Consider the following 22513-nt stretch of genomic DNA (forward strand, 5'->3'; position numbering starts at 1 on the left):
TAAGATGTCTTTTATCCTATTATTTTTACTTTCATATAGTTTTTACTGTCTTCATATCTTGTGGCACTTTCTTGATTTTTTTTATTTTTATTTTTTTTAAAAGTGGCATACATAAATTATTATTATTTCTCTGGCATGACACATGAGCAGTTTTGGGATGCAGTGGAATGAGATCGCGAGAAACTTCTGCGTCTGTATCTTTATTTTTCTTCTTGGTCGTTTCCCAGATCCAGGCGCAGCCTCAGACGGTGGCCTTGACCCAGGCGGCCACGTCGGCCCCTGCTCAGGTCCAGATGATCTCGGCTGGGACGGCGACGGCCCAGGTGGTCCAGCCGAAGATCATCCAGCAGCAGGTGGTGACTGCAGCCGCCTCACCGCAGATCCAGACCCCGCCCCCCCACAGCCCCGCCCAGCAGCCGGCGGCGCCCCCTGCTGCCGAGTCCCCCGTACAGCAGCCCGCTCAGGCCCAGCAGCCTGCCAAGGGTCAGGCCCGCCAGGGCGGCATGAGGGCCAAAGCTCCCGCCAAGCCCAGCGGGGGGAGCAGCTAGGAGTGGCTAGAGCGAAACTGGCACCAATACGCTCAATGGAACTCTTGAGAGTCTTCACACTTTGATGCAGTACAGATGTGGCTGCGCTGAAAGTCGTACTGAGTCAGCATTGTTACTTCTGATCTCTGCTCATTTGAGGAAATGTGGAATGTTCCTTGAAAATTTTCACAATCTTACTCAAATTTCTCCCCACCCTTATTTCAGATCTACTGCCCAATACAACATCATAAGATCAGAGAGAGATAATAGTCATGCCTTCACATTGATGATTATAACATTATTACTCCATAGATATCCTTTTGCCGGGGCCTATGGGTAATTCTACCTTGGGGAATGAACTGTCCATTAGAGTAAGTGTATTCATGCATAGTCCCTTTTATGATGTCTGTAATTCCCTTGTTGTTTATAGATATTGAATGGAAAATAATGCACGTTCCTTTAGTCATCATTTATGTTTTTTTATTGTAACAAATACACTGTAAACATGTACTTTAGTATTTTGTGTTTTCTCATAAATTTGTCTTTTTTTTATTGATGTCAGAAAAAAACCTGTAAATAACAATGGAAAACATTTGTACTTGTAAAGTAGTTGTGTTTTCATTGGATTTTTTCAGCCTAATTGTAATAAAGTGTTTTGTTTTTATACACAAATTCATCTTTTTTCCCGTTCATCTTTCATTAAATCCCTTGTGAGTAATTTGTAGTCTTGTGAATACTTCACATCTATTTGCCAGAACAATAAGGAAGTGCACCGTTGTAATGTTTTGACATGTGGTGCAGTATTTTTAGCATTTCCTTTTTTTTGGTCAGACATTAATAAGTAACAGTACTGGAGGGCAGGCGGTGTTCTGGACCAGTGTGTCTCAACTGAGCTATAGGAAGGAAAACACCTGACAAACTGAAAGCAGAAATGGCCTTTACACAGGCTGCAGTGAGACTTCACCTTCAATAACAGTGTTTTGGTTTGGCAGGCGATCGATTTTGTGCTTGTGAAGCGTCCTGCCTCAAGGTAGTCTGAGGACGGCATCGGAGACTAGAAAGCCCGTCTCAGCAGTGTCTGCTGGCCCGGCTGGCTGCTGACACCGGCAGATATGTCAGAGCAGAGTAAGTGCATTCAGACTCAAGGGCAAAAGGAGCCGGAGGATTAAACCCAGCAGCTCTGCAGCCACTCAGCGCGTTAAAGGCAGCATCTTCCCGACCTTGGCCTTTTGCAGACTCACTGCCTCAACCAACAACTGTAAGAGCCTAGTATGAAAATAAGCAAATATGCATTGAATTGTAGGGAAATTGAATCGTTTGCCGAGATGATGAGGCAGGCTTTTATTTGTCCACAGGGGGGCACTGTGGTATCAGCGTCCTCCTGCCCGCCCGCTGAAGAAGACACTGGTACTCAGGATTTTCCAGCTCATTGAAATTTCCCATCCGCTCCTCCATGCACACCCTGCATCTCTCCTCTCACTTGGCACTCGGTGGTCAGTCTGCATTCAGCACTAAGCGAGTGAGACAAGGGAGGTGAGGTGGAAGAGAGGACAGAAAGATGAACAGATGGGCCGAGCGGGTTCCTTTGGAGCTGCACTGCGGCCTGGACATCACTCCATCCCTGCGCACAACCTATTCTTTCTTCCTTCACCTAAGACTAGCCATTGGAAAGAGTGTTGGGAGGTGCCGAGACTGAGTCAGAGAAAGAGGAGCCAGTGTTGATAGGATCAATGGAGGATTTTTATTGCCTGACATAAAGGTCAGACACGGCACACACAAGAAACCTCTAAGAGCCATAATGGCCCTGTGCATTTATTAAAGCTGGGGGGAGGAACAGCTGGCAGACTTCAGAACATAGGAGCTGTCATGGCGGGGTTAAGGACAGCAGATGAATCACTGCACTTTACCTAATTCATACATATTATCACTAGCTCCACACCTCTCTCACTCTCTCCCTCTCTCTCTCTCTCTCTCTCTCTGTTTGATAGAAAGTAGCCTACTGCAGAGAAAAAGGAGACGCAAGCACTCGGGTAGCCATTTCCACCTCTTACGCCATCCGCCTTTTATTTGAATGTCATATTACATCAAACAGGCGTGGGGGTGTAAATGCACCTTTCACACACAAGTGGAAAAAAAAAGCAAAGGCACAAAGTGTTTCTCCTTTGCTCGTAAATCCGAGTTACAACACGAGCTCTGTGATCCAGGAACTGTTGAGAACGAGAGGTTTACAGCTGGAAGTTCAGCGCGTAGAAAGCCCCATGGCAGTACTTTGGAGTGCAGACTTGTGTTTTGATATCTTTATTTCCATTGACAAAGTCTCCCGCATGCATTAGGAGGAGGAGGAGGAGAGAGAGGGGGGGGGGGGGGGGTTGCAGAAAGAGCAGCGCGGGGTAGGGCTGCCGAGCCTGTCAGAGCCAGTTTCATCTCTCCGCTCAGACACCAGCCTCCCCACCATGTAAGTGTTTACCTCAGGAGGGTCTTTAAAGCCTCTGAACGGTGTCAAATGTGTGAGCCGGGGATGTGGGCTGCTTTCTCGCTGTTGTGCGCGCTCTCCTCCATTTGCGCAGAGCCGTGAACAAGAGGCCCCGAGCACGGCGGAGAGGAGAGGAGAGGAGAGGAGAGAGGAGCTGAATGACAGGCTTTGGAAACCGGAATGATACAATCATTACGTGTTGACACGACAACAGCGAGGAGATCAACAGAGCGGGGGGTGCGAGGGGGGGGGGGGCTTTGTTGTTGCCTAAGAGACAAGCGGGGCTGAATGCGCGAGAGTCACACCGGGAAGAGAAGCATCCAGGTAAGGAGCCCCTGGAGGCCCGTCTTGGCTCAGCAGCCGCTGCGCCCCGCTGGTGATAAAGGCCAAATCCTCTGTCTGTCATTCTCTCCACGCTCGCTAAAAGTCCCGGCCGTGCAGGCTCTGATCACACGGCCCCGGGGTCTGCCTGCTAATGATGCACCTCCACTGATGCCGATGATCATCGTTATTGGAAAAGAAACAGACCTCCATCCATACTGAAAGGTTGTCATGGCAACCCACTGCGACCCCTTTTGTGCGAATCAGAGGGGCTGGCGGAACAATGGCTTATGTAGCACACACTGGCGTACAGCATTTCAGACATGCCTCGGTGGAGTGTAGCGCAGTTCAGTGTATCTCTGCCTAACATATACAGTGAAGACCTGGATCTATAGGGGCGGGAAAGGTTCAAATCCCAAGACAAGTTGGGGAAAGTGAATGAGTTGTGTTCGCCCTTCCCTCAAGCTGATGAGGTGCCCTTACACAAGACACCCTCAGCTGCTCCACTGGGCTAGGGCTGGGCGATCGAATAATCAAGAAAAAAAATCAAATATCACAATATTTTGATCAAATACCTCGATATCGATATTTTGGGGATGAGTATTCATGCTTTCATAAGATATTTACACGCAAGAAAATTTTGAAAATTAGTAGGCCTAATGATCATTAGTAATCAGTAATGTGTAATCAGTAATATGGATATGATGAACAGGTAAAGCCAATCATTGTTCATTTTACTCAGCCAGAACAGGCTAATAAGTTCAGACAATTATATCACTTCACTGTAACACAGCCTTTAAGACATAAAGCCTTAAGCAGTGCTGCTGTGTGGCCAGCAGCAGAAAACTGTGGTTGCACTGGGCAGCCCAGGTGTGAATGAGTGTATCTGTGTGAATGTGAAGCAGGGTGTCATTGACTTTCCCTGAATAAATAGTTACTCAAACGACGGTGAGACTTTTTGCCTATCTAATGCATAGATTATGATAAGTATGAAGGGCAAGGCCCTCTCTATGATGTCCTCCCCCTTCCCATAATGAGACTGCTTTGCTGTGTTTAGTCATCTCCCCACACTCCTTAAGCCTCCTGCAGGCGCTGAGACTCCTGAGGCCAATACAGGACAGGCCTATTACTCTGAATGATGAGTCACAGGTCCGCCGTCTGATTCCAGTGAATTGCAGGGGGAAGGATGTGCCAGTGGTAATTGCTCTGCATGTGAGATGGGGTGAGAGCACCGGAGCCGTCGCGCTCCACTTCCCCCCGACACACTGATAGGAAGTGTCATCCGGCACTTTGAAAACGTACCAGCGAGGTCTACAGTAACTCTGCCACTCTCCGCTCCCGCCTCCCACTCACTTTTCTCTCTCAGTCTCTCTCTCCCTCAGCTTTCTCTTTCTTCCTGCTTCCCCTCTGCACGCTTTCTTTTTTTCTCCCTCTCTCTCTCTCTCTCTTCCTCTCCTGCCCTCTTCTGTCAGCTCCCCACGCTCGGTTGCTCTCATCTTCCACGCGAACGTCTTGTGGTATGACAGTTATGTAAGTGAGTGGCTGTGAACCACAAAGGGGATCTCTGTCTTCTCTCTGAGTCTTGGTGATAACCTTGGCTGAGGTGTGGCCCGGGCTCTGCGTGCCGGCACCGGTCTCAACTTGGTCTCGAACGCGAGGGACGCTCACTCGACCTGCCCGCCTTTGATCTGCCTGGCTGCCGCCGTCCTATATGTCCTGTTATGTGGTCAGGGCTATATTTAGACACTCATATCGTTTATTTACTGAGGCAAGGGAAAAAAGCCAAGTCTCCTGACCTGAATTGCACTCCCCAGTTACAGTGCCTCCCTTGTTGGGGCATGCCAAATTCATTCATCCACCGTAGGCTAATTAAATGTATCCACTGTCTTGGGTTGGAGCGTAAATCATAATCTCCTCCTCAGACCACATGACACGTCTCAGTCCTTGGCTACTTCATTGTGATCAGCGATGTGGTTTAAAAGAGGTGGATGAACTGTGACCTCCAGTTAGTGATCATCATAAGGCAAAGAACCAGCAATAGACAGCAAAGACACACAACTTACATCAGTTTGATGCTGCTTACAATCATATATACTGTGAATTGATGCCATGAAGATTTATGTCAGTTTAAAAAAGTGGATAAAATATATTCCTCAAATAAAAAGAAGAGTTTAGGTGAGTTTACCCTCCTCTACATCCTTGATTGTGATCATGCTGTAGTCCACAGGTAGAAACACATTATTATTTTGTTATTATTATTATTCCCAATGATCCACCAATGTCCCTCTTTCTAGAAATCACTGCTTAAAGCAGTTCAGCCACACAAAACTACCATGTCTATGTATTTTGTGTTTGCTGGTGAGAACAGTTATTGAAATGTGTGTGTGTGTTGTGTTGTGGCTGTGTGGCAGGCAGTACAGTTGGCTTCTAGGCGCCAGTTGTCATGCTAGCAGAAAGGCTAAGACTGCCGCAGCATGACAGCCAGACTGAAGGGAAGACAAGCTCTTTTTCTTCTTCTTCTTGGCTAGAGAGCAGCGATGGCTAATGTTTGACCCACCCGACTCACTCACTGAAACCACAGTGCAGAGCATAGTGGTGTAGGACGATGAGGGGTGGGGGGGGAAAGATACACAATATAGAATCGTGTTTGGGGGGATGGGTGCATGTTGGAAGAGATGAGATGTAAAAAACATAGCAGACCCCCCCCCCAACACACACACACACACACACACATACACATACTCCGACCTCCTTCCATCTCTCCACCAGTCCCTGCCACCAACCCCCCCCCTAAACAAACTCACACACATGCTGAAAGATGAATGTCCAACAAATGGAGGCGAGAGGTGAGTGAGTGCCCAGTATGAGAGGTGTATTGTGCAGCCGGGGCCTCCATCCCCCCCTCGGAGGCCAGTAATCAAGGGGCCCAGTCGGCAGGGCTGGGGGGTTGGGGGTGGAATGGGGCGGCGGGGGGGCAGTTGCTGTCTCACTAGGATGTTATTTATTGGCCTACTTCAAATCTCCTGCTGCCTCCTGCACTCCCTGTCACTCCCATTGATCTTGTCCTGATCCGCCCCCATGGATGGCTCTCCGGCCCTCAGCTCCTCTCCTCCTCCTCCTCTCCTTTTCTCTAGCTCTCATGTTGTGTTCTGGGTAAAAAGGCTTCCGCTCCTAGCCTGCTCTCCGGAGGGAACTGAGAAAGTGCTTCAGTATCACTTTGGCCAGTTGACTACAGGCGGTGTGTATGTTTCGGTTTGTTACAGCTGAGTCATTTTTTTACATATCGTGCACAGCCACTGGCTCTGTCACGGGATTGGCAGTGTTTGTTTACATGCAATGGACTTGACGGCTATCACTTTGTAAGCAACACTGACAAAAGTGAATATGTGGAAAAAAATCAGTCTACATTCAGATAGCCTAGCTGTTTATGGTTCAGAGCATGGTGGTCTGTAGTGGTATGGTAACTGACCTGATTCCCATGGCAGCCATTTTGAACTCCCAGTTGCGGTGGGAACTCTACCCAGAAGATAATGTTACTTCAACACGTAAGTGCAGGCCTAACAGTTATCAAATTAGATAGCAGTCTTGGGAACAGCAGCTACAACGGCTGCTTATATTATTATCTTAAAATATGAGTTTACCCCTCCAGATTCTTCAGATATATTTGTTTCTAATACATTTTTCAATTGGGACTCTGTATAATGATAAATGTGCAATTACAGACATTTGTAAATGTGCATCTACTGGTAAACAACAGCAGGGTTAGGGTTAGTTAGGCTGTACTTGCTTTTCCAGGTAGAGTTTCCCACCCTGAGTGTTCAAAATGGCTGTCGTGGGAATAAGGGAATGTTTGTTCAGGACAGATTCACTAACTAGACCTCCCCTTTACCATAATGTATCCTGCACACAAACAGGAAGATCCAGGTAGGGTTCCTCACTGTGGTTTATTTCTACAGTGGCTGGATCTATCTGGATGTGCTTGGTAGACGATAGATCTTTTTTTGTGGAATGCTGGGCGATGCCTGGAATGTCCCGACCATGATAGGAAACATGTGTGTTGGATGGGGAGGCCGGTGGGAGATAATGGAGTTCACCGTCACACGCCTGGGGGACTCCAGTCAGAGAACTCAGGGAGCCCTGGTACAACACATGGACCGTCCAGGTCAGCTGCCTGTACTCCATAAACCACCAGCACCCCCCCCCCTCCTCAGTGTGCTCTCCTCTGGTACACTGTGTTAATGTCATGGGGTTGAAGCAGGGAGGAGGAAGGTCCTCAGACATACATACACACACTAACCTGAACATAGATACACATGACAAACACACGCTCCAAAGATACACACATTCCAGCCACCAATACCCATGAAATACATACATTGAGTACCCAGAGTTGCAGCGGAATAGCGGTCGTTAATCTGAGTGTTGTTATTCTGGTCTAACCACATCCACAAATCCCCCCTCTGACAGCTACCTATACTCCTGTACACTGCATGCTGGAATGAGACCGGAGGATATAGCATTAGGCAGAGAGACTATCTGATGCTTCGTCTTTTAAAATACCTGGAAGTCTTTGAAAGGAGGGGCTTGTGCAATCGAGTTGCTTCAGGCTATGCATAGTGTGGAACTAGCTGTAGCGTTCATAAAGAATCGATCATTTCCTCTGTAGTCTTTGAGACACTGTGCTGCAAGCATAATTACCAACAATGGTGGGAGCGCGTTCAGAATATCGAGCATTATACCCCGATGTCTACAGCTCATATTTCTGTCACTACATATGACTACAGTAAATTACTCAGATCAGTACACTTTGCTACAGAGGCCCTTTGTCAGATTTGACAGTGTTTCTGTGCATGGCGTTTCAGCCGTCGATCCATATTGAACTCGGTCACACATGGCTGTATTGCTCGGCGTTGTGTGGCAGAGGCCGGGCTGCTGCTGCTGCTGCTGCTGTTGGTGCTGTATTGCTGTGTGCAGGAGCCGCTGCGGTGCCCACTACTTCCAGCCTGCGAGCACGTCGATAACGAGCAGCAGCCTCTCTGACAGAATCGTTTACTGCCTGGAGGGCTTGGAGACGAAAGGGGAGTGTGCATGCCTGCCTCTAACCTACTTAAGCCTCACGCTGCACAAATGGAAGTGTTGATATGCAACATGAGATGTCCTGGTGGATTCCAGCCCACAAGTAGACTGGCCAGAATAAATGTGCGAGATTAATGCCAGGAGGAAGTACTGATGGTGTTTGTGTGTGTGTGTGTGTGTGTGTGTGCCTGCGTGTGCGTGTGTGTGTGTGCGCGTGTGTATTTGCTCTATCCAGTGCTGGTGTCAGCATGCGAGAGTAGTGGCAAAACACACACTGAGTGTATCTTTGTGCAAATTAGCCTTTCCCAGGGCGTTTGATCTAGAATACATCCGAGTGATGGCCCAAAATATTTCTTCTCCAGTATCCACACAGCAGTGTAGAATAAAATGTGCAGGCTTGAGAGGGGAAAACTGTTGAATGCATAATGAGCAGGACTCACATGCAATAGATTTCTGCGAGGGGGAATGCTGACTGGCTTGGGTGTGTGCTCCTGCTGTCAGCTGAGGAGCTATAGCATAGTTTCAGCGACTCAAGTCGGCTCCTTAATTCTATTTGCCTCTCAGGGGAACCTCCCCTAAACCTCTCACACACATTTTCAGAGAGCTTTGTCGGGAGAGTGGGGGGAGGGGGGAGAGGTTTCCACACTCTCAGCTCCCACTGAGTCTGGACAAGACGCATAAATCACTCACACACGCACACACACACACGCACACACACACACACACACATACTGCCATGTCATAAGGCGAGGGGGTCCAGTATCTGGGCCAGGGGCCTCTCCTCTTGCCTTAAATGTTGGAAGGGGGCTGAGAGTGAGGGAGGGAGGGGCGGGGAGACGGCGAAGAAGGAGGGAAGGGGGAGGGGTGATTTATTTATTCAATAATGGCACATCCAGACAGGCTGGGCTGTGATCATGGTTACACGGGCCACAGACAGACGCCACAGACAGAGGAAGAAAGACGACATACACACACACACACACACAAAACCCCCACACATCATTGTGCTGCGATGTCCGATATGTTCTTACTGGCTTTGGAACGATTTGCAAATTACATGTTGTCAATTTTGGAATTGTTTTATGTTATTATACATATTGATGTTTAGGTAATATTGTATAATAGGCTGCATGTTGTCAAACCAAATAATGAATCATTATTATAAATATCGGTGATTGGGTACTGTTGTTGGTACATGTTTTCAAACCAAATAATCAATTGTTTTTATGGATACTGGTGATTAGCTACTATTGTGTAGTACATGTGTTCAAACCAAATAATCAATTGTTATTACAGATATTGATTATTAGGTACTATTGTGTCGTATATGTTTACAAACCAAATAATCACCCACCTCAGTATGGATTGAATGTATAAACTATTGTTTGCTGGGTTTTGAAATTATACATTTTGTATACCGCTTCGGCAATACTGTTTCAGATAAACAGTCATGCCGATATAGCTATTGAAGTGCACTGAAAGAGGAGGAGAGGGGGAAGGGCAGTGCCTAGGAGCCCCCCCCTCCCTCCCTATTCTGCAGTCCCCCCCACCCCCCAGGGCATACAGATCCATAAATCCTGTCAGCGTTCCCAGAGAGTGACAAGCCTGGCCTTTGCCTCTCCTCCACATCACCGTGACTCATCCAATGTACACAACACACTGGCTCGGCCAGGACCGAGCCTGTTGTCTCTCATTCTAACATCAGCGGGGAATAGTGAACAAGAGAATGTAAATATTTGATTAAATATGTATAAGCTGGGACAGTGAGAGTCCTTTGGGTGTATTGTGCATATATGTGTGTGTGTGTGTGTGTGTGTGGGTTTGTTTGACTGAGCGGCTATATCAGAGAGACATGAGGAGACGGCGAGATAGAATGGGTTGACATTTTGCCTGCTAAAACACGCATTCACAGGTATGCCGGTATGAATCAGAGTGTATAAATCTTGTGCGGTTCCTGACACAAAGAACACCTTTACAGTTGACGAGACTCACTAACAGAGCAAATGTCTACTAAATTGACAAATATGGAACATTTAATCATGTGCCTGCTGAATCTGAAGAAATGTTCAGAAAAACAAACAAGGAAAAATCTCAATCGGATGTCAGATGGGTGCGTTTTGAGTTTGTGTGTGTTTGTGTATTCGTGTGAATGTTTGAGAGTGTGTGCGCGAGGGGTTAACCAGCCGTGGAGCTTCCAGTGGTGGCCGGCTCCACCTCAAAAGAGCGTCATTAATTAACATGCCATTATCAGAGCTGAATGCTGGCTGGGGGAGATTAATGCTGCAAGGAGCTGCTAGTGGACTAAAGGTCACATCCTGTGTGTTAATCACCCAGCACCCCTGACCCCTGGAAGGAAACACAGTAGAATGGGCGCATTATTGCCACCTGGCTGGGCACCAATCATTACCAGGATCAAAATGAGAAAAGTCCAGCTGAGTAGACAGAGAGAGAGAGAGTGAGAGAGAGGAGAAAACATGGAAGGATATAATCTTTTATCAAAATAATGACAGAGAGATGAGGCTAGGAGAGAGAAAGAGATAAACATGATTATCAGGATGTGACACTTGTAACGGCGGTGTTAATGCCTTCAGGCATTTAAAACAATGGCAAATATCACTGGCTGCACCCTGCTCAGAGGCAGCAACTATAGCTGGTGTTGTCAAGTTACACACCGGCTCAGAGGTACGAGTAGAAGTTGAGGATATCATTATCATTGGCTTATTTCAAACAAAACATTCGATCCGCGCCTTATTACAGCAAATATAATGTACACCTCGTTCTCTGTCTCCTCTCTCGCTTTGCTTCCCCCTCTTGCACGTAAACACACAAAGAGCCCATACAAGTCTGTTGCTCACACGTTGCATCCTCGGTGTCAAAGGCCTTGAGGACTTTCCAAGGAGGATGGATTCATTTCTCGGCGTTCAAGAGAAAGCGCTCGGAGGCTGGAGCGCTACTTCTATATCATATTTCTGCAGCCCACACACACCTCCCACTCGCCCACATCTGACAAGAATCTCTCGGATCGGATGTGACTCACTACCTCTGGCAGTGGAAGTCTAAATTCCTATTCTGTTACGCTCTTACGATGACCACTCAGCTTTTTCCATCGCCTATTTTCTCTCATGCTCAATCTCTGTGGACTCTGTCCTCTGATCTGCCTCTCTGGGAAGGCGTGTTGTCACACTGAGCTAAGGACAACACTGTTTTACAGGAATGCGCGCGCTGTCGAAATGAGGTTTTGATTATATACACATGAACGCCGTCTGACAGCCACGGTGGTGTATTTCATTCCGTTCTGCGGCGCACATGTGGTTTCATTTGAGTGGGTTTTATCACAAACTTGCACAGTTTACCGCTATTTATAGACATATTTTCGAGCATTTGGGGGGCCGTGACACAATAACAAGTACACTGAAAGAGTTTTCGATAAAATAAACCACAAGTGTTGTCGTCTCCGCACTAGATCGGCAAGGTAGAGGACAGAGGACCAAGTCAGGTGGAAACAGGAACACTGTGAATGCTCAGGGAGCGTGGTAGATGCTTACAGAGCGGCCTCTATTCTCAGAGGACCCTGTACTCCTGCATCAACGCTTTCCAGGATGCAGGCGCCTGCTTCGCTGCTCGTTTGATGGACTATTTTTCCTCCTTCCCAAGCAGTGGCTGTGTACGTTATGACCTTGGTGTCAGCAGAGACAGACAGAAGCTGCTGAATAGGATATCTCTCTCTTCCTCCAGGACGTCCTATGGCAACGCACTCCTTTTTTTAAATGGCGACTTTGGAAAGGGAGAGTAGCATTTCTGTCCTTTTGCCTTTAGAATATATTATACACAGTTCCAGACACCCAGGCGCTAGCTTTTGTTGAGTCAGGCTCTTCCAACGCACACTTATATGTATGTTGAATGTACACATGTAAAGTGATTTGTAGTCGATACTGTCTATAGCATACCTTGCACTATCCCTTTGTACTATATATGAGGTCCTGTTCTCCTTGTACCATGTGTGTATGTAATGTGAAACTCTGTAAGTTGTCAATATGTGTCTGCATCAATATCCCCAAGAAACATTCCTGTACCTTTATTGCACTTCTAGAGTAAAGTGATTCTAATTTATAGATTCAGACACAAACTATAATAACGCAAAGACCGCTGACAAGTTTCTTATCAGTTTAACAACAGAACACAGTCAAGTTTTATTTCTGTTCAGTATGAAGGCCAGCTAGCATTTGAGGCTGACCTGAGCTATGAGAGCAGTCTGCAGTGTATTGTACTGTATTGGTACTTTGTCTCTTTGTGGCCTGGAGACCTGTGTGTGCTCCTCGGCCACAGAAACCACCAGTCAACAGGGGGAGCATGACCGGCCGATCCTCGGGGAGCGTCAACATGAGGAAATTGTAGAGGCGCCTATGGCTGGGAGTGGAACTATTAGAGATCTGTCTAGCAACAGGGCGGCTTAAAAATAGCTCAGTCTTCCATTGTCCTGTCGAGGTCTGAGTCCTTGCTCTGAGTCACAGGAGAATTCCAGTCTGGATGGCCGGAGAGGAGTTGTTGGGAGTCACAGCACAGTCGGAGTTGGACTGGACTGAAGACACATCACCACCACGTGATACAGCAGTCAGACTCCCACTATACTTTTTTGACAATGAAACTTGATCAGGTGCTTGTCTGTCCAGTGATAAGAAGCTGTGCTAATTAGGGAACTACAACTGTGAATGTCCTTGTTTGTTAAGGCCTACTACATTACATCACAAGATAGAGAGGATGGACTCATGTGACATGGCACAGTGCAGAGGCCTAGCTTTTAGGGGAGAGGTTCAATCTACTCCACTCCATTCTCCACCATGTGAACACACTGTGCTTTCACAAAGCGATAGGTTATATCGCAGAAGTGCTCCAAGGGCAAAAAGCCTGTATTCCTGAGCTGAGACAAGCAGTCAAATCCTCAGTGGTGTGATCAAAGTTCAACATTTGCTTAGCTGACACTGGAGCGGTTGGGAAAGAAACGGGGACTCGGAGACAGGGATTGATTGACAAGGAGCTTACTCTGTGTCTTTCCGTGGCATGTTTGACTGTCTAGCTTTCTCCTTTCAGCCCGGCTGCTGAAAGGCCCTTCCCTCAGGGCGTGTTACTCAGCCTTGACACAGAGACTGCCACTACCTTGTGATCTCACTGCACAAAGCACATGAAAGATCAGTCTCAAACACACACACACACTCACACACACACACACACAGAAAGAGAGTGTGAGAGAGATTACTTCAATCACTATTTCTGCTATCGCACTCTATTCTTATCACTTTACTGTTATCAGCTCCCGCTAGTCCATAAGCTCTGTTGACATTTCACCTCATTTCTGGAGTAAAACACTTCCAAGGCCATATTATCTTCGTCATATGTTTTGTTTTAATTCCACTCTGCCTCTGTTATCCTGAAGGAACATTTCCTGCACCTTAGTATTTCTAGTCTGCCCTCGGGGGTTCCTTTAAAATCACCGCTCTGTTGACACATTCTTTATACATCATAATCTTAGGCATGTGTAAACCTGGACTGTTGGAGTTTGTCGGCAGCATTGCCGGTGAATTAGGTGAGAGGGCACCTCATCAACCATTTACTAGCCAGTGTGTGGAGCCGCTCTCTTTGATGAGCGCTCCCTGCGTCATCTGACTCAGTGAATATGCACTTATCTGTTCGCCATCCAAATCAGAGACTAAGAATAGGGACACTGTGTCTATGTGAGAAATGCCTCTATGTGACGAATGCATCAATTTGCATGGCTGGCAATATGCCGCGCATGTGATTGTGTACCGCCGTGACGTGACGTGACGTGCCGAGCGTGTTGCGTGCTGTACGTTGAGCTAACCCCCCTGCGCAGCTCCCCATAAAGCACCCCATCCCCCAGCTGAGAGCTTTTTTCGCTCTCTGTGTGCGACTACATTACGCTGGCCTCCCCTCCCCCCGCTGAGTGAGCCTGACTGAGCTGGTCCCTGGGGTGGGTGTCGGTGTGGAAAGCAGGCCTTTTTCCCCTGTCCCTGGGACGTTATTGATGAGGTGAGGTAATGGATCTCCCCACTGTGCTCGCAGGGACACTGAGGATAAATCAGACAGTGGGTGAGACCCAACCAGCCATTCCACCTCTCTCCAGACTCAACTGCCATTTCATTAGCTTTATTTATGGGGGTTCTGCACTCTTCTGGACCCCTCCCCTCCCGTCCTCCCACTGAAAATGCCGCTATTCTTCTTCTTCTACCTCCCCTACATAGTGCTATGGCAACCCATATACACCCCGGTCCTTCTTTCCTCCCTCCCTTTTCCTGGAAATCCTAGTATTCTCCCTCCCACACATATCTTCCCAGGAACCGGTGCTCGTCGTAGCTTTGGTTAGTGTGGGGAAGTGAAGATGTGAGCAGCCTGCGAACCCACAGGCTGACAAAGGGCTGGATAGACAGCATGTGTTTTGAAATGGAATTCAGGTGAACGGCTCAGCACCGGCTGGGGCTTTTAACATTAGGAGCAGTAGCGCGAGTCCATCCGGTATGTCGTGCTTCTGCTGATGTGCTATGCAGAGAGAAACAGCTCAGCACTTCCAGCAGAGCCCTATTTGAGTTGGCTGAGCAGCAGCAATTCACCTCTGCGCTTATGGCTCGGCCACTTAGCGGGGGAACTGCAGCCAAAACCAGCTTTTGTCCTTGGGAGGAGAGAAAGGAAGTCCTCCTGTGTCCTTGTGTACTTGCTGGAAACACTAAAGGGCTAATCGAACTCTTATCTTCACCACGGGGTCAAATGTCAATTTCTCTGTCAGTCATCTATAGAGAGATGGTGTCCATTATTAGCGCTGCGGTTTAATGGCAGGCGGACTCGCTTCATTCTGCTTGAAGAAGGTGAACGAGCTGTTACTCTCACCTCCATCTCCATGGCAGCAGAATATCTCGTTTCATCTCCTTTATCACTATATGCTCCTCCAAGGTTTATCACACAACTCAGAATCACATGCTGGAGAAAGCCCATAACACCATGACCTGATTTCATCTGAAAAAGGCATCAGTGTTGTCACTCGCAGAGCTGTCTGTTGATGTTATAGCGTATGATCAGAGAGTAAATATCTAGGCTGGCTAGCTTTAATATTTAATATCTTTCTTCAAAGTCTTACCACTGCCAAAAATTAGATCCATGTGAAAATATTGATATACATACATTATGTATGCTGTATCGTGTCTTCATAGCTCATTCATTTAAAGTAGTGAAACCTGCATTAGACATGAAAGGCAGTGAATCATAGTTTCCTCACATGCTTTTTCCATCAGCAACAGAGAGGAATGGGGGTATTTTTTTGTGGGTTTCATGGTGAACATTAATGTCATGACTGTCGTGCTGGAACGTGTCCATACAAGGTCCACTCTAGTTTGCTCTGCATGAATCCATGCAACCTAACAGATGGTTGACTGAGCTCAGCTCCGGCGATGCTGTGCCATTGCCAGTTTCATTGCAGGGGTTCACTTGGACATGGGACAAGTGTGAATATGTCTGTCACGCCCACAGCAGCCACACTGACACAAAAGAAATTCAAGCCCAATTTACTACATGAAAATAGAGAATAAACAACATAGCGTGCCTCATTCCAAATACTCGTATTTGTGATTGAAGCACATACCGAGGGTGATATAGTAATTAATTATTTGGTGCCCTTGAAAATACAATAGTTGAATGTGTAATACTTGGAAATGATTCAGGAATGCTTGATTTATCTTATCTGGCTTGCGACGTGTTCACTATTGAATGTCTGGGAAGTTAAATCAAGCATACCCCAACCAGTTTCGAATACATTTCTACTCAGCATAGATTAAAACAAAATTCAAACCAATATCACAGACAGAAATACTGTTAAAATACATAGAGATGTGTGATGTAACAAAGAAGCAGAACATACTCCAACTTTGTGAGGCTGGAGAGGATCACAGTATGTCTCAACAGTAAACTTTAGTCTACATATGATCTTGATAAAGGAAGGAAAGGGGAAAATGGGAGAAAAGCGTGTATTGGCGGCGGGCCAGGTGTGGACAGACTCAGGAAGTTGGGCCGGAATTCCAACAATGCAGGCAGTCATTAGACTCTTCAGGGTGATGCTGCCATTGCTGCTCTCACTGTTGTCTTTGTTGTGGTGTTGAGGCAGTTAGGTGCAGTCCTGTGGCGGTGAATGAATTTCAGCACTGACTTACCATGCAAACCTCGACTGATCTCTAGACGATATAAAAAACAACTGTCATGATTTTGAAGGGAAAAAAAGACAGCCCCCTCTCTCTCTTTCTCATTCTTCCTTTGTCTCTGATATCTGAAGGGGAAGATAATTTTCCCAGGCTGCTTGACTCAAGCCCAGTCGTGACAATAATAAATGCCAGCGATGGCAGAATGAATTATGTCTTGGCTAAAAATGTACATCACATCCAAAGGAAGAACCTGGCATGTAATTATACCGATGTTATAAATAGAAACACGTGCTGCAAAGAATCCATCACCTCCATCTAAAAATCACATTTAAGCTGGAACACATGTCTTCAGTCAGCGTTGGTCTCAATTTGATCTGTGGTTGAGATATTTCATATCCCTTGGAATTTGCATGAATATGTTTTTGTCATGGAAATATCTGCAAATTTCAACTTTTTGTTTTGAGACCAAAAGTATGACCATGTTCACTGACTAAGGAATACGAGTGTTTCACTGCCCCTTGCTTGAATCTGATCAGTTTATTGGACTATGAGACATAATTGATAGACAACTCGAACTGAAGACACCTTAAATATTATCACTGAAGACAATCTAATTGAGAATGACAGAGTTATAATGCATTTCCAACCAGCCACAGTTGTAGATGGTGGCACTGGCAGAACACTATTTGAATTCGTAATCCAAGCTGATCTTTCACAGAGGGGGGCTCAATTAACCTGGTATACTCCGGATGGCAGCTTGTCTTTCAAGACCTGGTGTTGTTTTGATCAGGCTTTTCCCTCCAACCCGCTCTCTTTTCTGAAGGGTTTTCAGTTGTTCATCTTTTATTTCAGCGGCTTAATGACTGTCTGCAGTGCATCCATCAGCTGACAGCCTTTGAAATCTCTGAAGTCTGCTCAGCTGGTGCAGTCACTCTCAGTGGTGACTTTCATGTGGGCTCTAACGTCTACTGAAACTATCCTCTCTAGTTCTTTTCTATAAGTTGAACAAGAGGTAACTCACATGTCTCTCTTTTTTTTGCGATATCAAAAAATGTCCCCTGCTCACATATGAAGTTCTTCCTAAGATTTTAGGATCTCAGGTCAGTTCATAACCTCCATTTGGGCTTTTGTCTACAGCTCCAGTTAACTCTACAGGGGGTTCTGGCTGCAGATGAAGCACAGCTGTGGACATCAAAACTGGCAAGTGAGGAACATTTGTGCTTTATCAGTGAGCTGACTAATTGGGCATTGCAAAGATGGGGATAGATTATTCCGACACACACCATGGGTCCAGAAAGCCCAGCTGAAATAAACAGTTCTCTTTCCTGCTCTGCGACGGCTGGGTGGAGAGATGGTGGTTATACCAATGGTTAGAGGGGGTCTCCCAAACCACAGAGCAGAAAGAAAAACACGGGGAAGAAAAACAATCCCATCTGACATCATAGAAAAGGCTGACGCTGAAATTTAGGTCAAGATATAGCCTGCCTGAAATGTGCCAAATAGTTGTATGGTAAAGTAAATTTGCCAGTGCCTTGTCTAAATGGAATGAAATAATACAAAATCAAAAATATACAACATGAAATGAAATGAAAATGGATTACATTAGTGAGTCAAAACTCATTTCAAATGGACTCCAGAAACACAGTCTTTTCTGTCACTGAATAAGCTGCAATATGGGTGGTGGTTTTAGAAGCCGGTAGGGCTGTGTGAACCAGACGGAGAGGTTTCAGACCATTAAGAGGGCACTGGCCTCACCAGAGTCATCAACTATGCACACAGCGTGGGATGTTGTGATCTCCCAAATACTATTCTTCAATGTTAAGTCACTGTATTCACAGCTTGTCCCTCTCCCCAGGCATCAAACAGCACAGATGTAGACTTCCTGGAGTGTCAGTGCTTGAAATGACCCCTCATGGAACCTCATAGTTCAGACTGTAGCAGAGAGAGAGATAGGGAGAGAGAGAGAGAGAGAGAGAGAGAGAGACTACAGCAGATTTTGTCCTCATAATAGCTCTAGAGCTTTGATAAGTGGGAGAGGGACAATGCAAGGCAAAGATGTTTATCCTTCCCAATATGTCAATCTAAAACCAGGAATACCAGGATAATAGGCGACTAAAGATGACATGTAAACCCACCTAAACTCAGTATACCCACCTGTTTATTTGTGGAAAAGAGTTTACCCATCTTTTATAATATCATAGTAAGTAGTAGGCTATCAAACTGATGTAACTTATATGAAGATAGGTCTTAATAGATAGATAGATAGATGGATAGATATATAGATAGATATATAGATAGATAGATAGAGCAGGAATATATGCAAATTAGCAAATATGCCTTGTGACCTTTTCACATTATAAAATTTAAAGACGGAGGCAACATACAGTACTGTGCAAATGTCTTAGGCACATGTAAAAGAAAAAAAGTAAAGCGAAGCTGCTTTCAAAAATATTTAAATGAAAAGTTTCTAAATATCAAAAAATTTACTATAAAGAACAGTCTACTGACACACTAATGCAGAAAAAAATGAATAAACATCTAAGACACAATTTATATAAAAACTCTTGGGTGCCTAAGACTTTTACACAGTGCTATATACGGAAATGTGTGCAGATGTGCAATTGGGCATTGTAAGCTATTCACATTATCAGATCATACTTACAGATGCAAGTAGCATACATAGGCCCACAGGCATCTATCCAGAAACATGTACCAGTTCATATGCAAAGACATGTATATAAATATGCAACGGTTATGTGCAGGAACATAGATCAGATGTACAGAGTAGGCTAGTGCAGAGCATAATAAAAGGGGAAACAGGGAGGAAATAGTAAATCAATGCTTTTAATAAAATATAATTAATTATTGTAAATATTTGCCTTATATGACCACCGACTGGAGCTCATAAATTATCTTTTTGTATTTTTTTTATTTAGCACTACATCACTGATAAGCATTTCACTGAATCTGTTGTGTTCATTAGAAATGAGCAGTCCTTGAGTAAAGAGGAGGGGCGAGAGAGCATGCGGACCTATTGAGAGAGAGAGGCGGTTCAGCCCCGCTATGGTCTCAGCAGCACCGACTCAGGGAGTAGTACCAGACCACTGTGTTGTGCAGGAACAGGCACGACGTAGCTGAAAACCGTCAGCGGAGCAAATGAAAACGAAAACTAGTGTTTCATGTGGATTATTTCGGGAGGAAGACACTCATTCGAAGCGAGGACATCATTAGCCAGTGCATCGGGAACGACTGACGAGGATTGGGATATTACCGTAAGATAACACCGCCGAATGGTTTCTCTTGCCCCGCCGCTAAGGTTAGTTAGCTTCCATCGCTGGCTGTCCGTTGGTTAGGGGGGTCTGTCTGTTGTTGGACGGTGGGGTCAGGCTATTCTTTGGAGGAGAAACATATACTGCAGTAGTTCCTTTTCTAACGTTACATAGCCACACAGTTGGCCGAACATTTAGGAAATATAACTTAACAGAGCAGTGTGACTAGCTGGTAGAATACCTCGTCGCCGTACTACCAGTTGGCTAGCTAACGCCAGCTAGTTAATTATTTTATAAATCAAGAACACGTGCTACATGGCTAGCTAGGCTAAGCTAGCTAGTAGCTGACGGCGCTAGCTGCCAATCCTAAGAAGTAACACTAGTTCTAGTAAACAGAATCACATTAACGTTATGTGTGCAGATACGCCGCTTCTCACTCACCACCACCAACATCCGCTGACAATAAATAGATAATGTCAGCTCGCCACTATTTAGCATCAGTCCAACTGGACATTTAACCAAGTTAGCCAACTTGGCTAGCCACAAAAGCGCCAGCTCTGCGTTTGTAAACATTGCTTTTATCTTACCGTTGACTAACGGTAGCTAGCTTAGATGCTAACGCAATGTTTTGCTGTCAAATAGCGAAAAGCAGGTTTCCTTCCATCACCAGAGTACGGCGATGGGCTTGATAAGCTATCATTTGCTAGGTAACGTTAGCTAACCAGCTTGATGTCAAGTCACAGACAAAAGTCAATGAGTACGGTAGCTAGCTACCAAACGTTAGCTAGTTAGCCGTTTATGGTTAGCTGTCATAGACTGATTACTCACAAAGGTTATAACTTGTATTGAGTTGGCGTGGGGTTTTCCATTTAAGTTAATTTTCAACATTTGGACTCCATTTATTAGATGGGTTACATTAAGAGTCAGCTACAGTTAGTTAACCACCTGTAAGCTAGCGTTAACATTAGACGTGGCTGTGTCGCGTGCCTTTTGAGTAATATTGTTAAACTCTTAAAAGCAAGCAGATCTCTACAAACATGCTGTTAACATCTTAATGCAATAACCAAGCCCTCTTGTGCAATGCAATGAGCCAGAACATTGGCCAAAATTAGCTGTTCATTAACATTCAAATAGGAACATTGTTGCTATTGAAAGAAGCGGATGTTTGGTTTTCAGCTACCCAATCACTACAACCACCTCCATGATGAGCCATGATCACTTGTGTACTTGTTGTTTCGGCTGTCACGTCCCAGTTTGTTTAGAAGAGTTGTAGAACACCTGGGGGTTAATTTTTGTGCCCATTGAATGGGCGCATTGTCAATGCCTCTGAAAATGATAGCGACTGGATCTAAATAACTACCACACTGCTAAAACGTGAAAATCTCCATGCTATTGTAATTTACGTTAGGACACCAGCTGTATAAAACGTTAAACTGTAACCACCCTTACATCCACACTTCAAAGGATTATGAAAATATACCAAAAACAGCCAGGACCAGATTTAGCAAACAGTACAACAACCATTTATGTATTTTTTAACTGGTTATGTGTTGGGCTACACCTGATTAAAACTACCACTGTGAAACTGCACTGCCCCACCATAATTTGAATGGGCATAGCATTGGGGAATATTTATTTCTGTGTGGCTCTGACTTTTAATACATCAGTTAATAAGGTCAAGAGCATGTTATTGTTTTGTTATTAAGCTAAATGCCACAGCCCAGACCAACTGTTTAATTACAATAAAAGACCCAGGGTAATGAGTTGCAAATGTCATTCAAAGCATATTCGAATAATATAATGCTTATGGTAGCTGTTAAACTTGATCAGTTTACTATGTTGGGGTGTTTTGTAATGAAACATTATTCTGTAGAGGCTTCTTGTGAGTTCATATTGGTGATATTTGTTGTTCTGTTAATATATGCTGAATCAAAACTCATTTAAGAGAAGTGAGAGCTGATAATATTTAATGTGCATGGAGAGCTTCAGTGTTTTTATTGCCTACAATCCTAAACTGAAGTGAGTCCCTCTCTTCTCTTAAACAGGGTCAGCTGCCACAAGGCAGTACAGAGATCACAAAGTCTACTGTTAATCCATGGTGGTGTGACAGTAGGTGGTTCAGCTGCCTTTAAGTCCTGTGCAGTCATAGCACACTGCCATTTGGGTACAGCTAGGCTCGGTGGTTTGGATTGGAAAGAGTTAAAAGAGCGTGAGGAGATATCTCCCCCTTATCCAAAAGGGTAATGGGGGCAAAGATAATCCCGTGCTCAGTGTGGTGCCTCAGGGAGACTGTTTCACTACTAGTTCAATTTCTGCTCATATTATGAAACACGATGCAGTTATGAAACTGGAAATGGGAGAGCTTCTTGTACATCTTATTGTCTGGGAGAGATGAATCCTCATAATGAATTCTTGTGGGAAGACATGGCATGTTGCACCACCTTAAATCACAGAAATGGTTGCTGTTGAAAAGACAAAAAGTCATAATTGTCAAAAATTGTTGCTTTTCAGATGTCACCTTACTGTCACTGCTTCTGTTTCTGTTTCTGCAAGTCACAATGTAAAATATAAAGCATGGTATCTCCTGAAATGTGTGTCTAGACAAACCTAGTGTTATTGTTTAGAGAGTAGATGTAGACGGGGAGGTGC

General features: G+C 45.3%; 2 protein-coding genes across 2 annotated transcripts in view; both read left to right on the top strand.

Annotated features, from left to right (window-relative positions):
• ep400 (E1A binding protein p400) overlaps positions 1–1173 on the top strand; it is a 36441-nt gene extending 35268 nt beyond the window's left edge. Inside the window, exon 54 of the mRNA XM_071515030.1 lies at positions 228–1173. Coding sequence (XP_071371131.1) covers positions 228–548 — 321 coding nt within the window. The 3' untranslated portion in view covers positions 549–1173. The remainder of the gene's footprint in view (positions 1–227) is intronic.
• Positions 1174–19717: 18544 nt separating this feature from the next.
• The window catches only part of ncor2 (nuclear receptor corepressor 2), a 98654-nt gene continuing 95858 nt past the window's right edge, over positions 19718–22513 (top strand). Inside the window, exon 1 of the mRNA XM_071515012.1 lies at positions 19718–19867. The gene's annotated coding sequence lies outside the window, so the exon portion shown is untranslated. The remainder of the gene's footprint in view (positions 19868–22513) is intronic.

Source organism: Centroberyx affinis, unplaced genomic scaffold, assembly GCF_046629955.1.
Source record: "Centroberyx affinis isolate AG114_WGS23_722 - 3 ecotype Tasmania unplaced genomic scaffold, CSIRO-AGI_Caff_v1 ptg000297l_1, whole genome shotgun sequence".
Lineage (NCBI taxonomy): Eukaryota > Metazoa > Chordata > Actinopteri > Beryciformes > Berycidae > Centroberyx > Centroberyx affinis.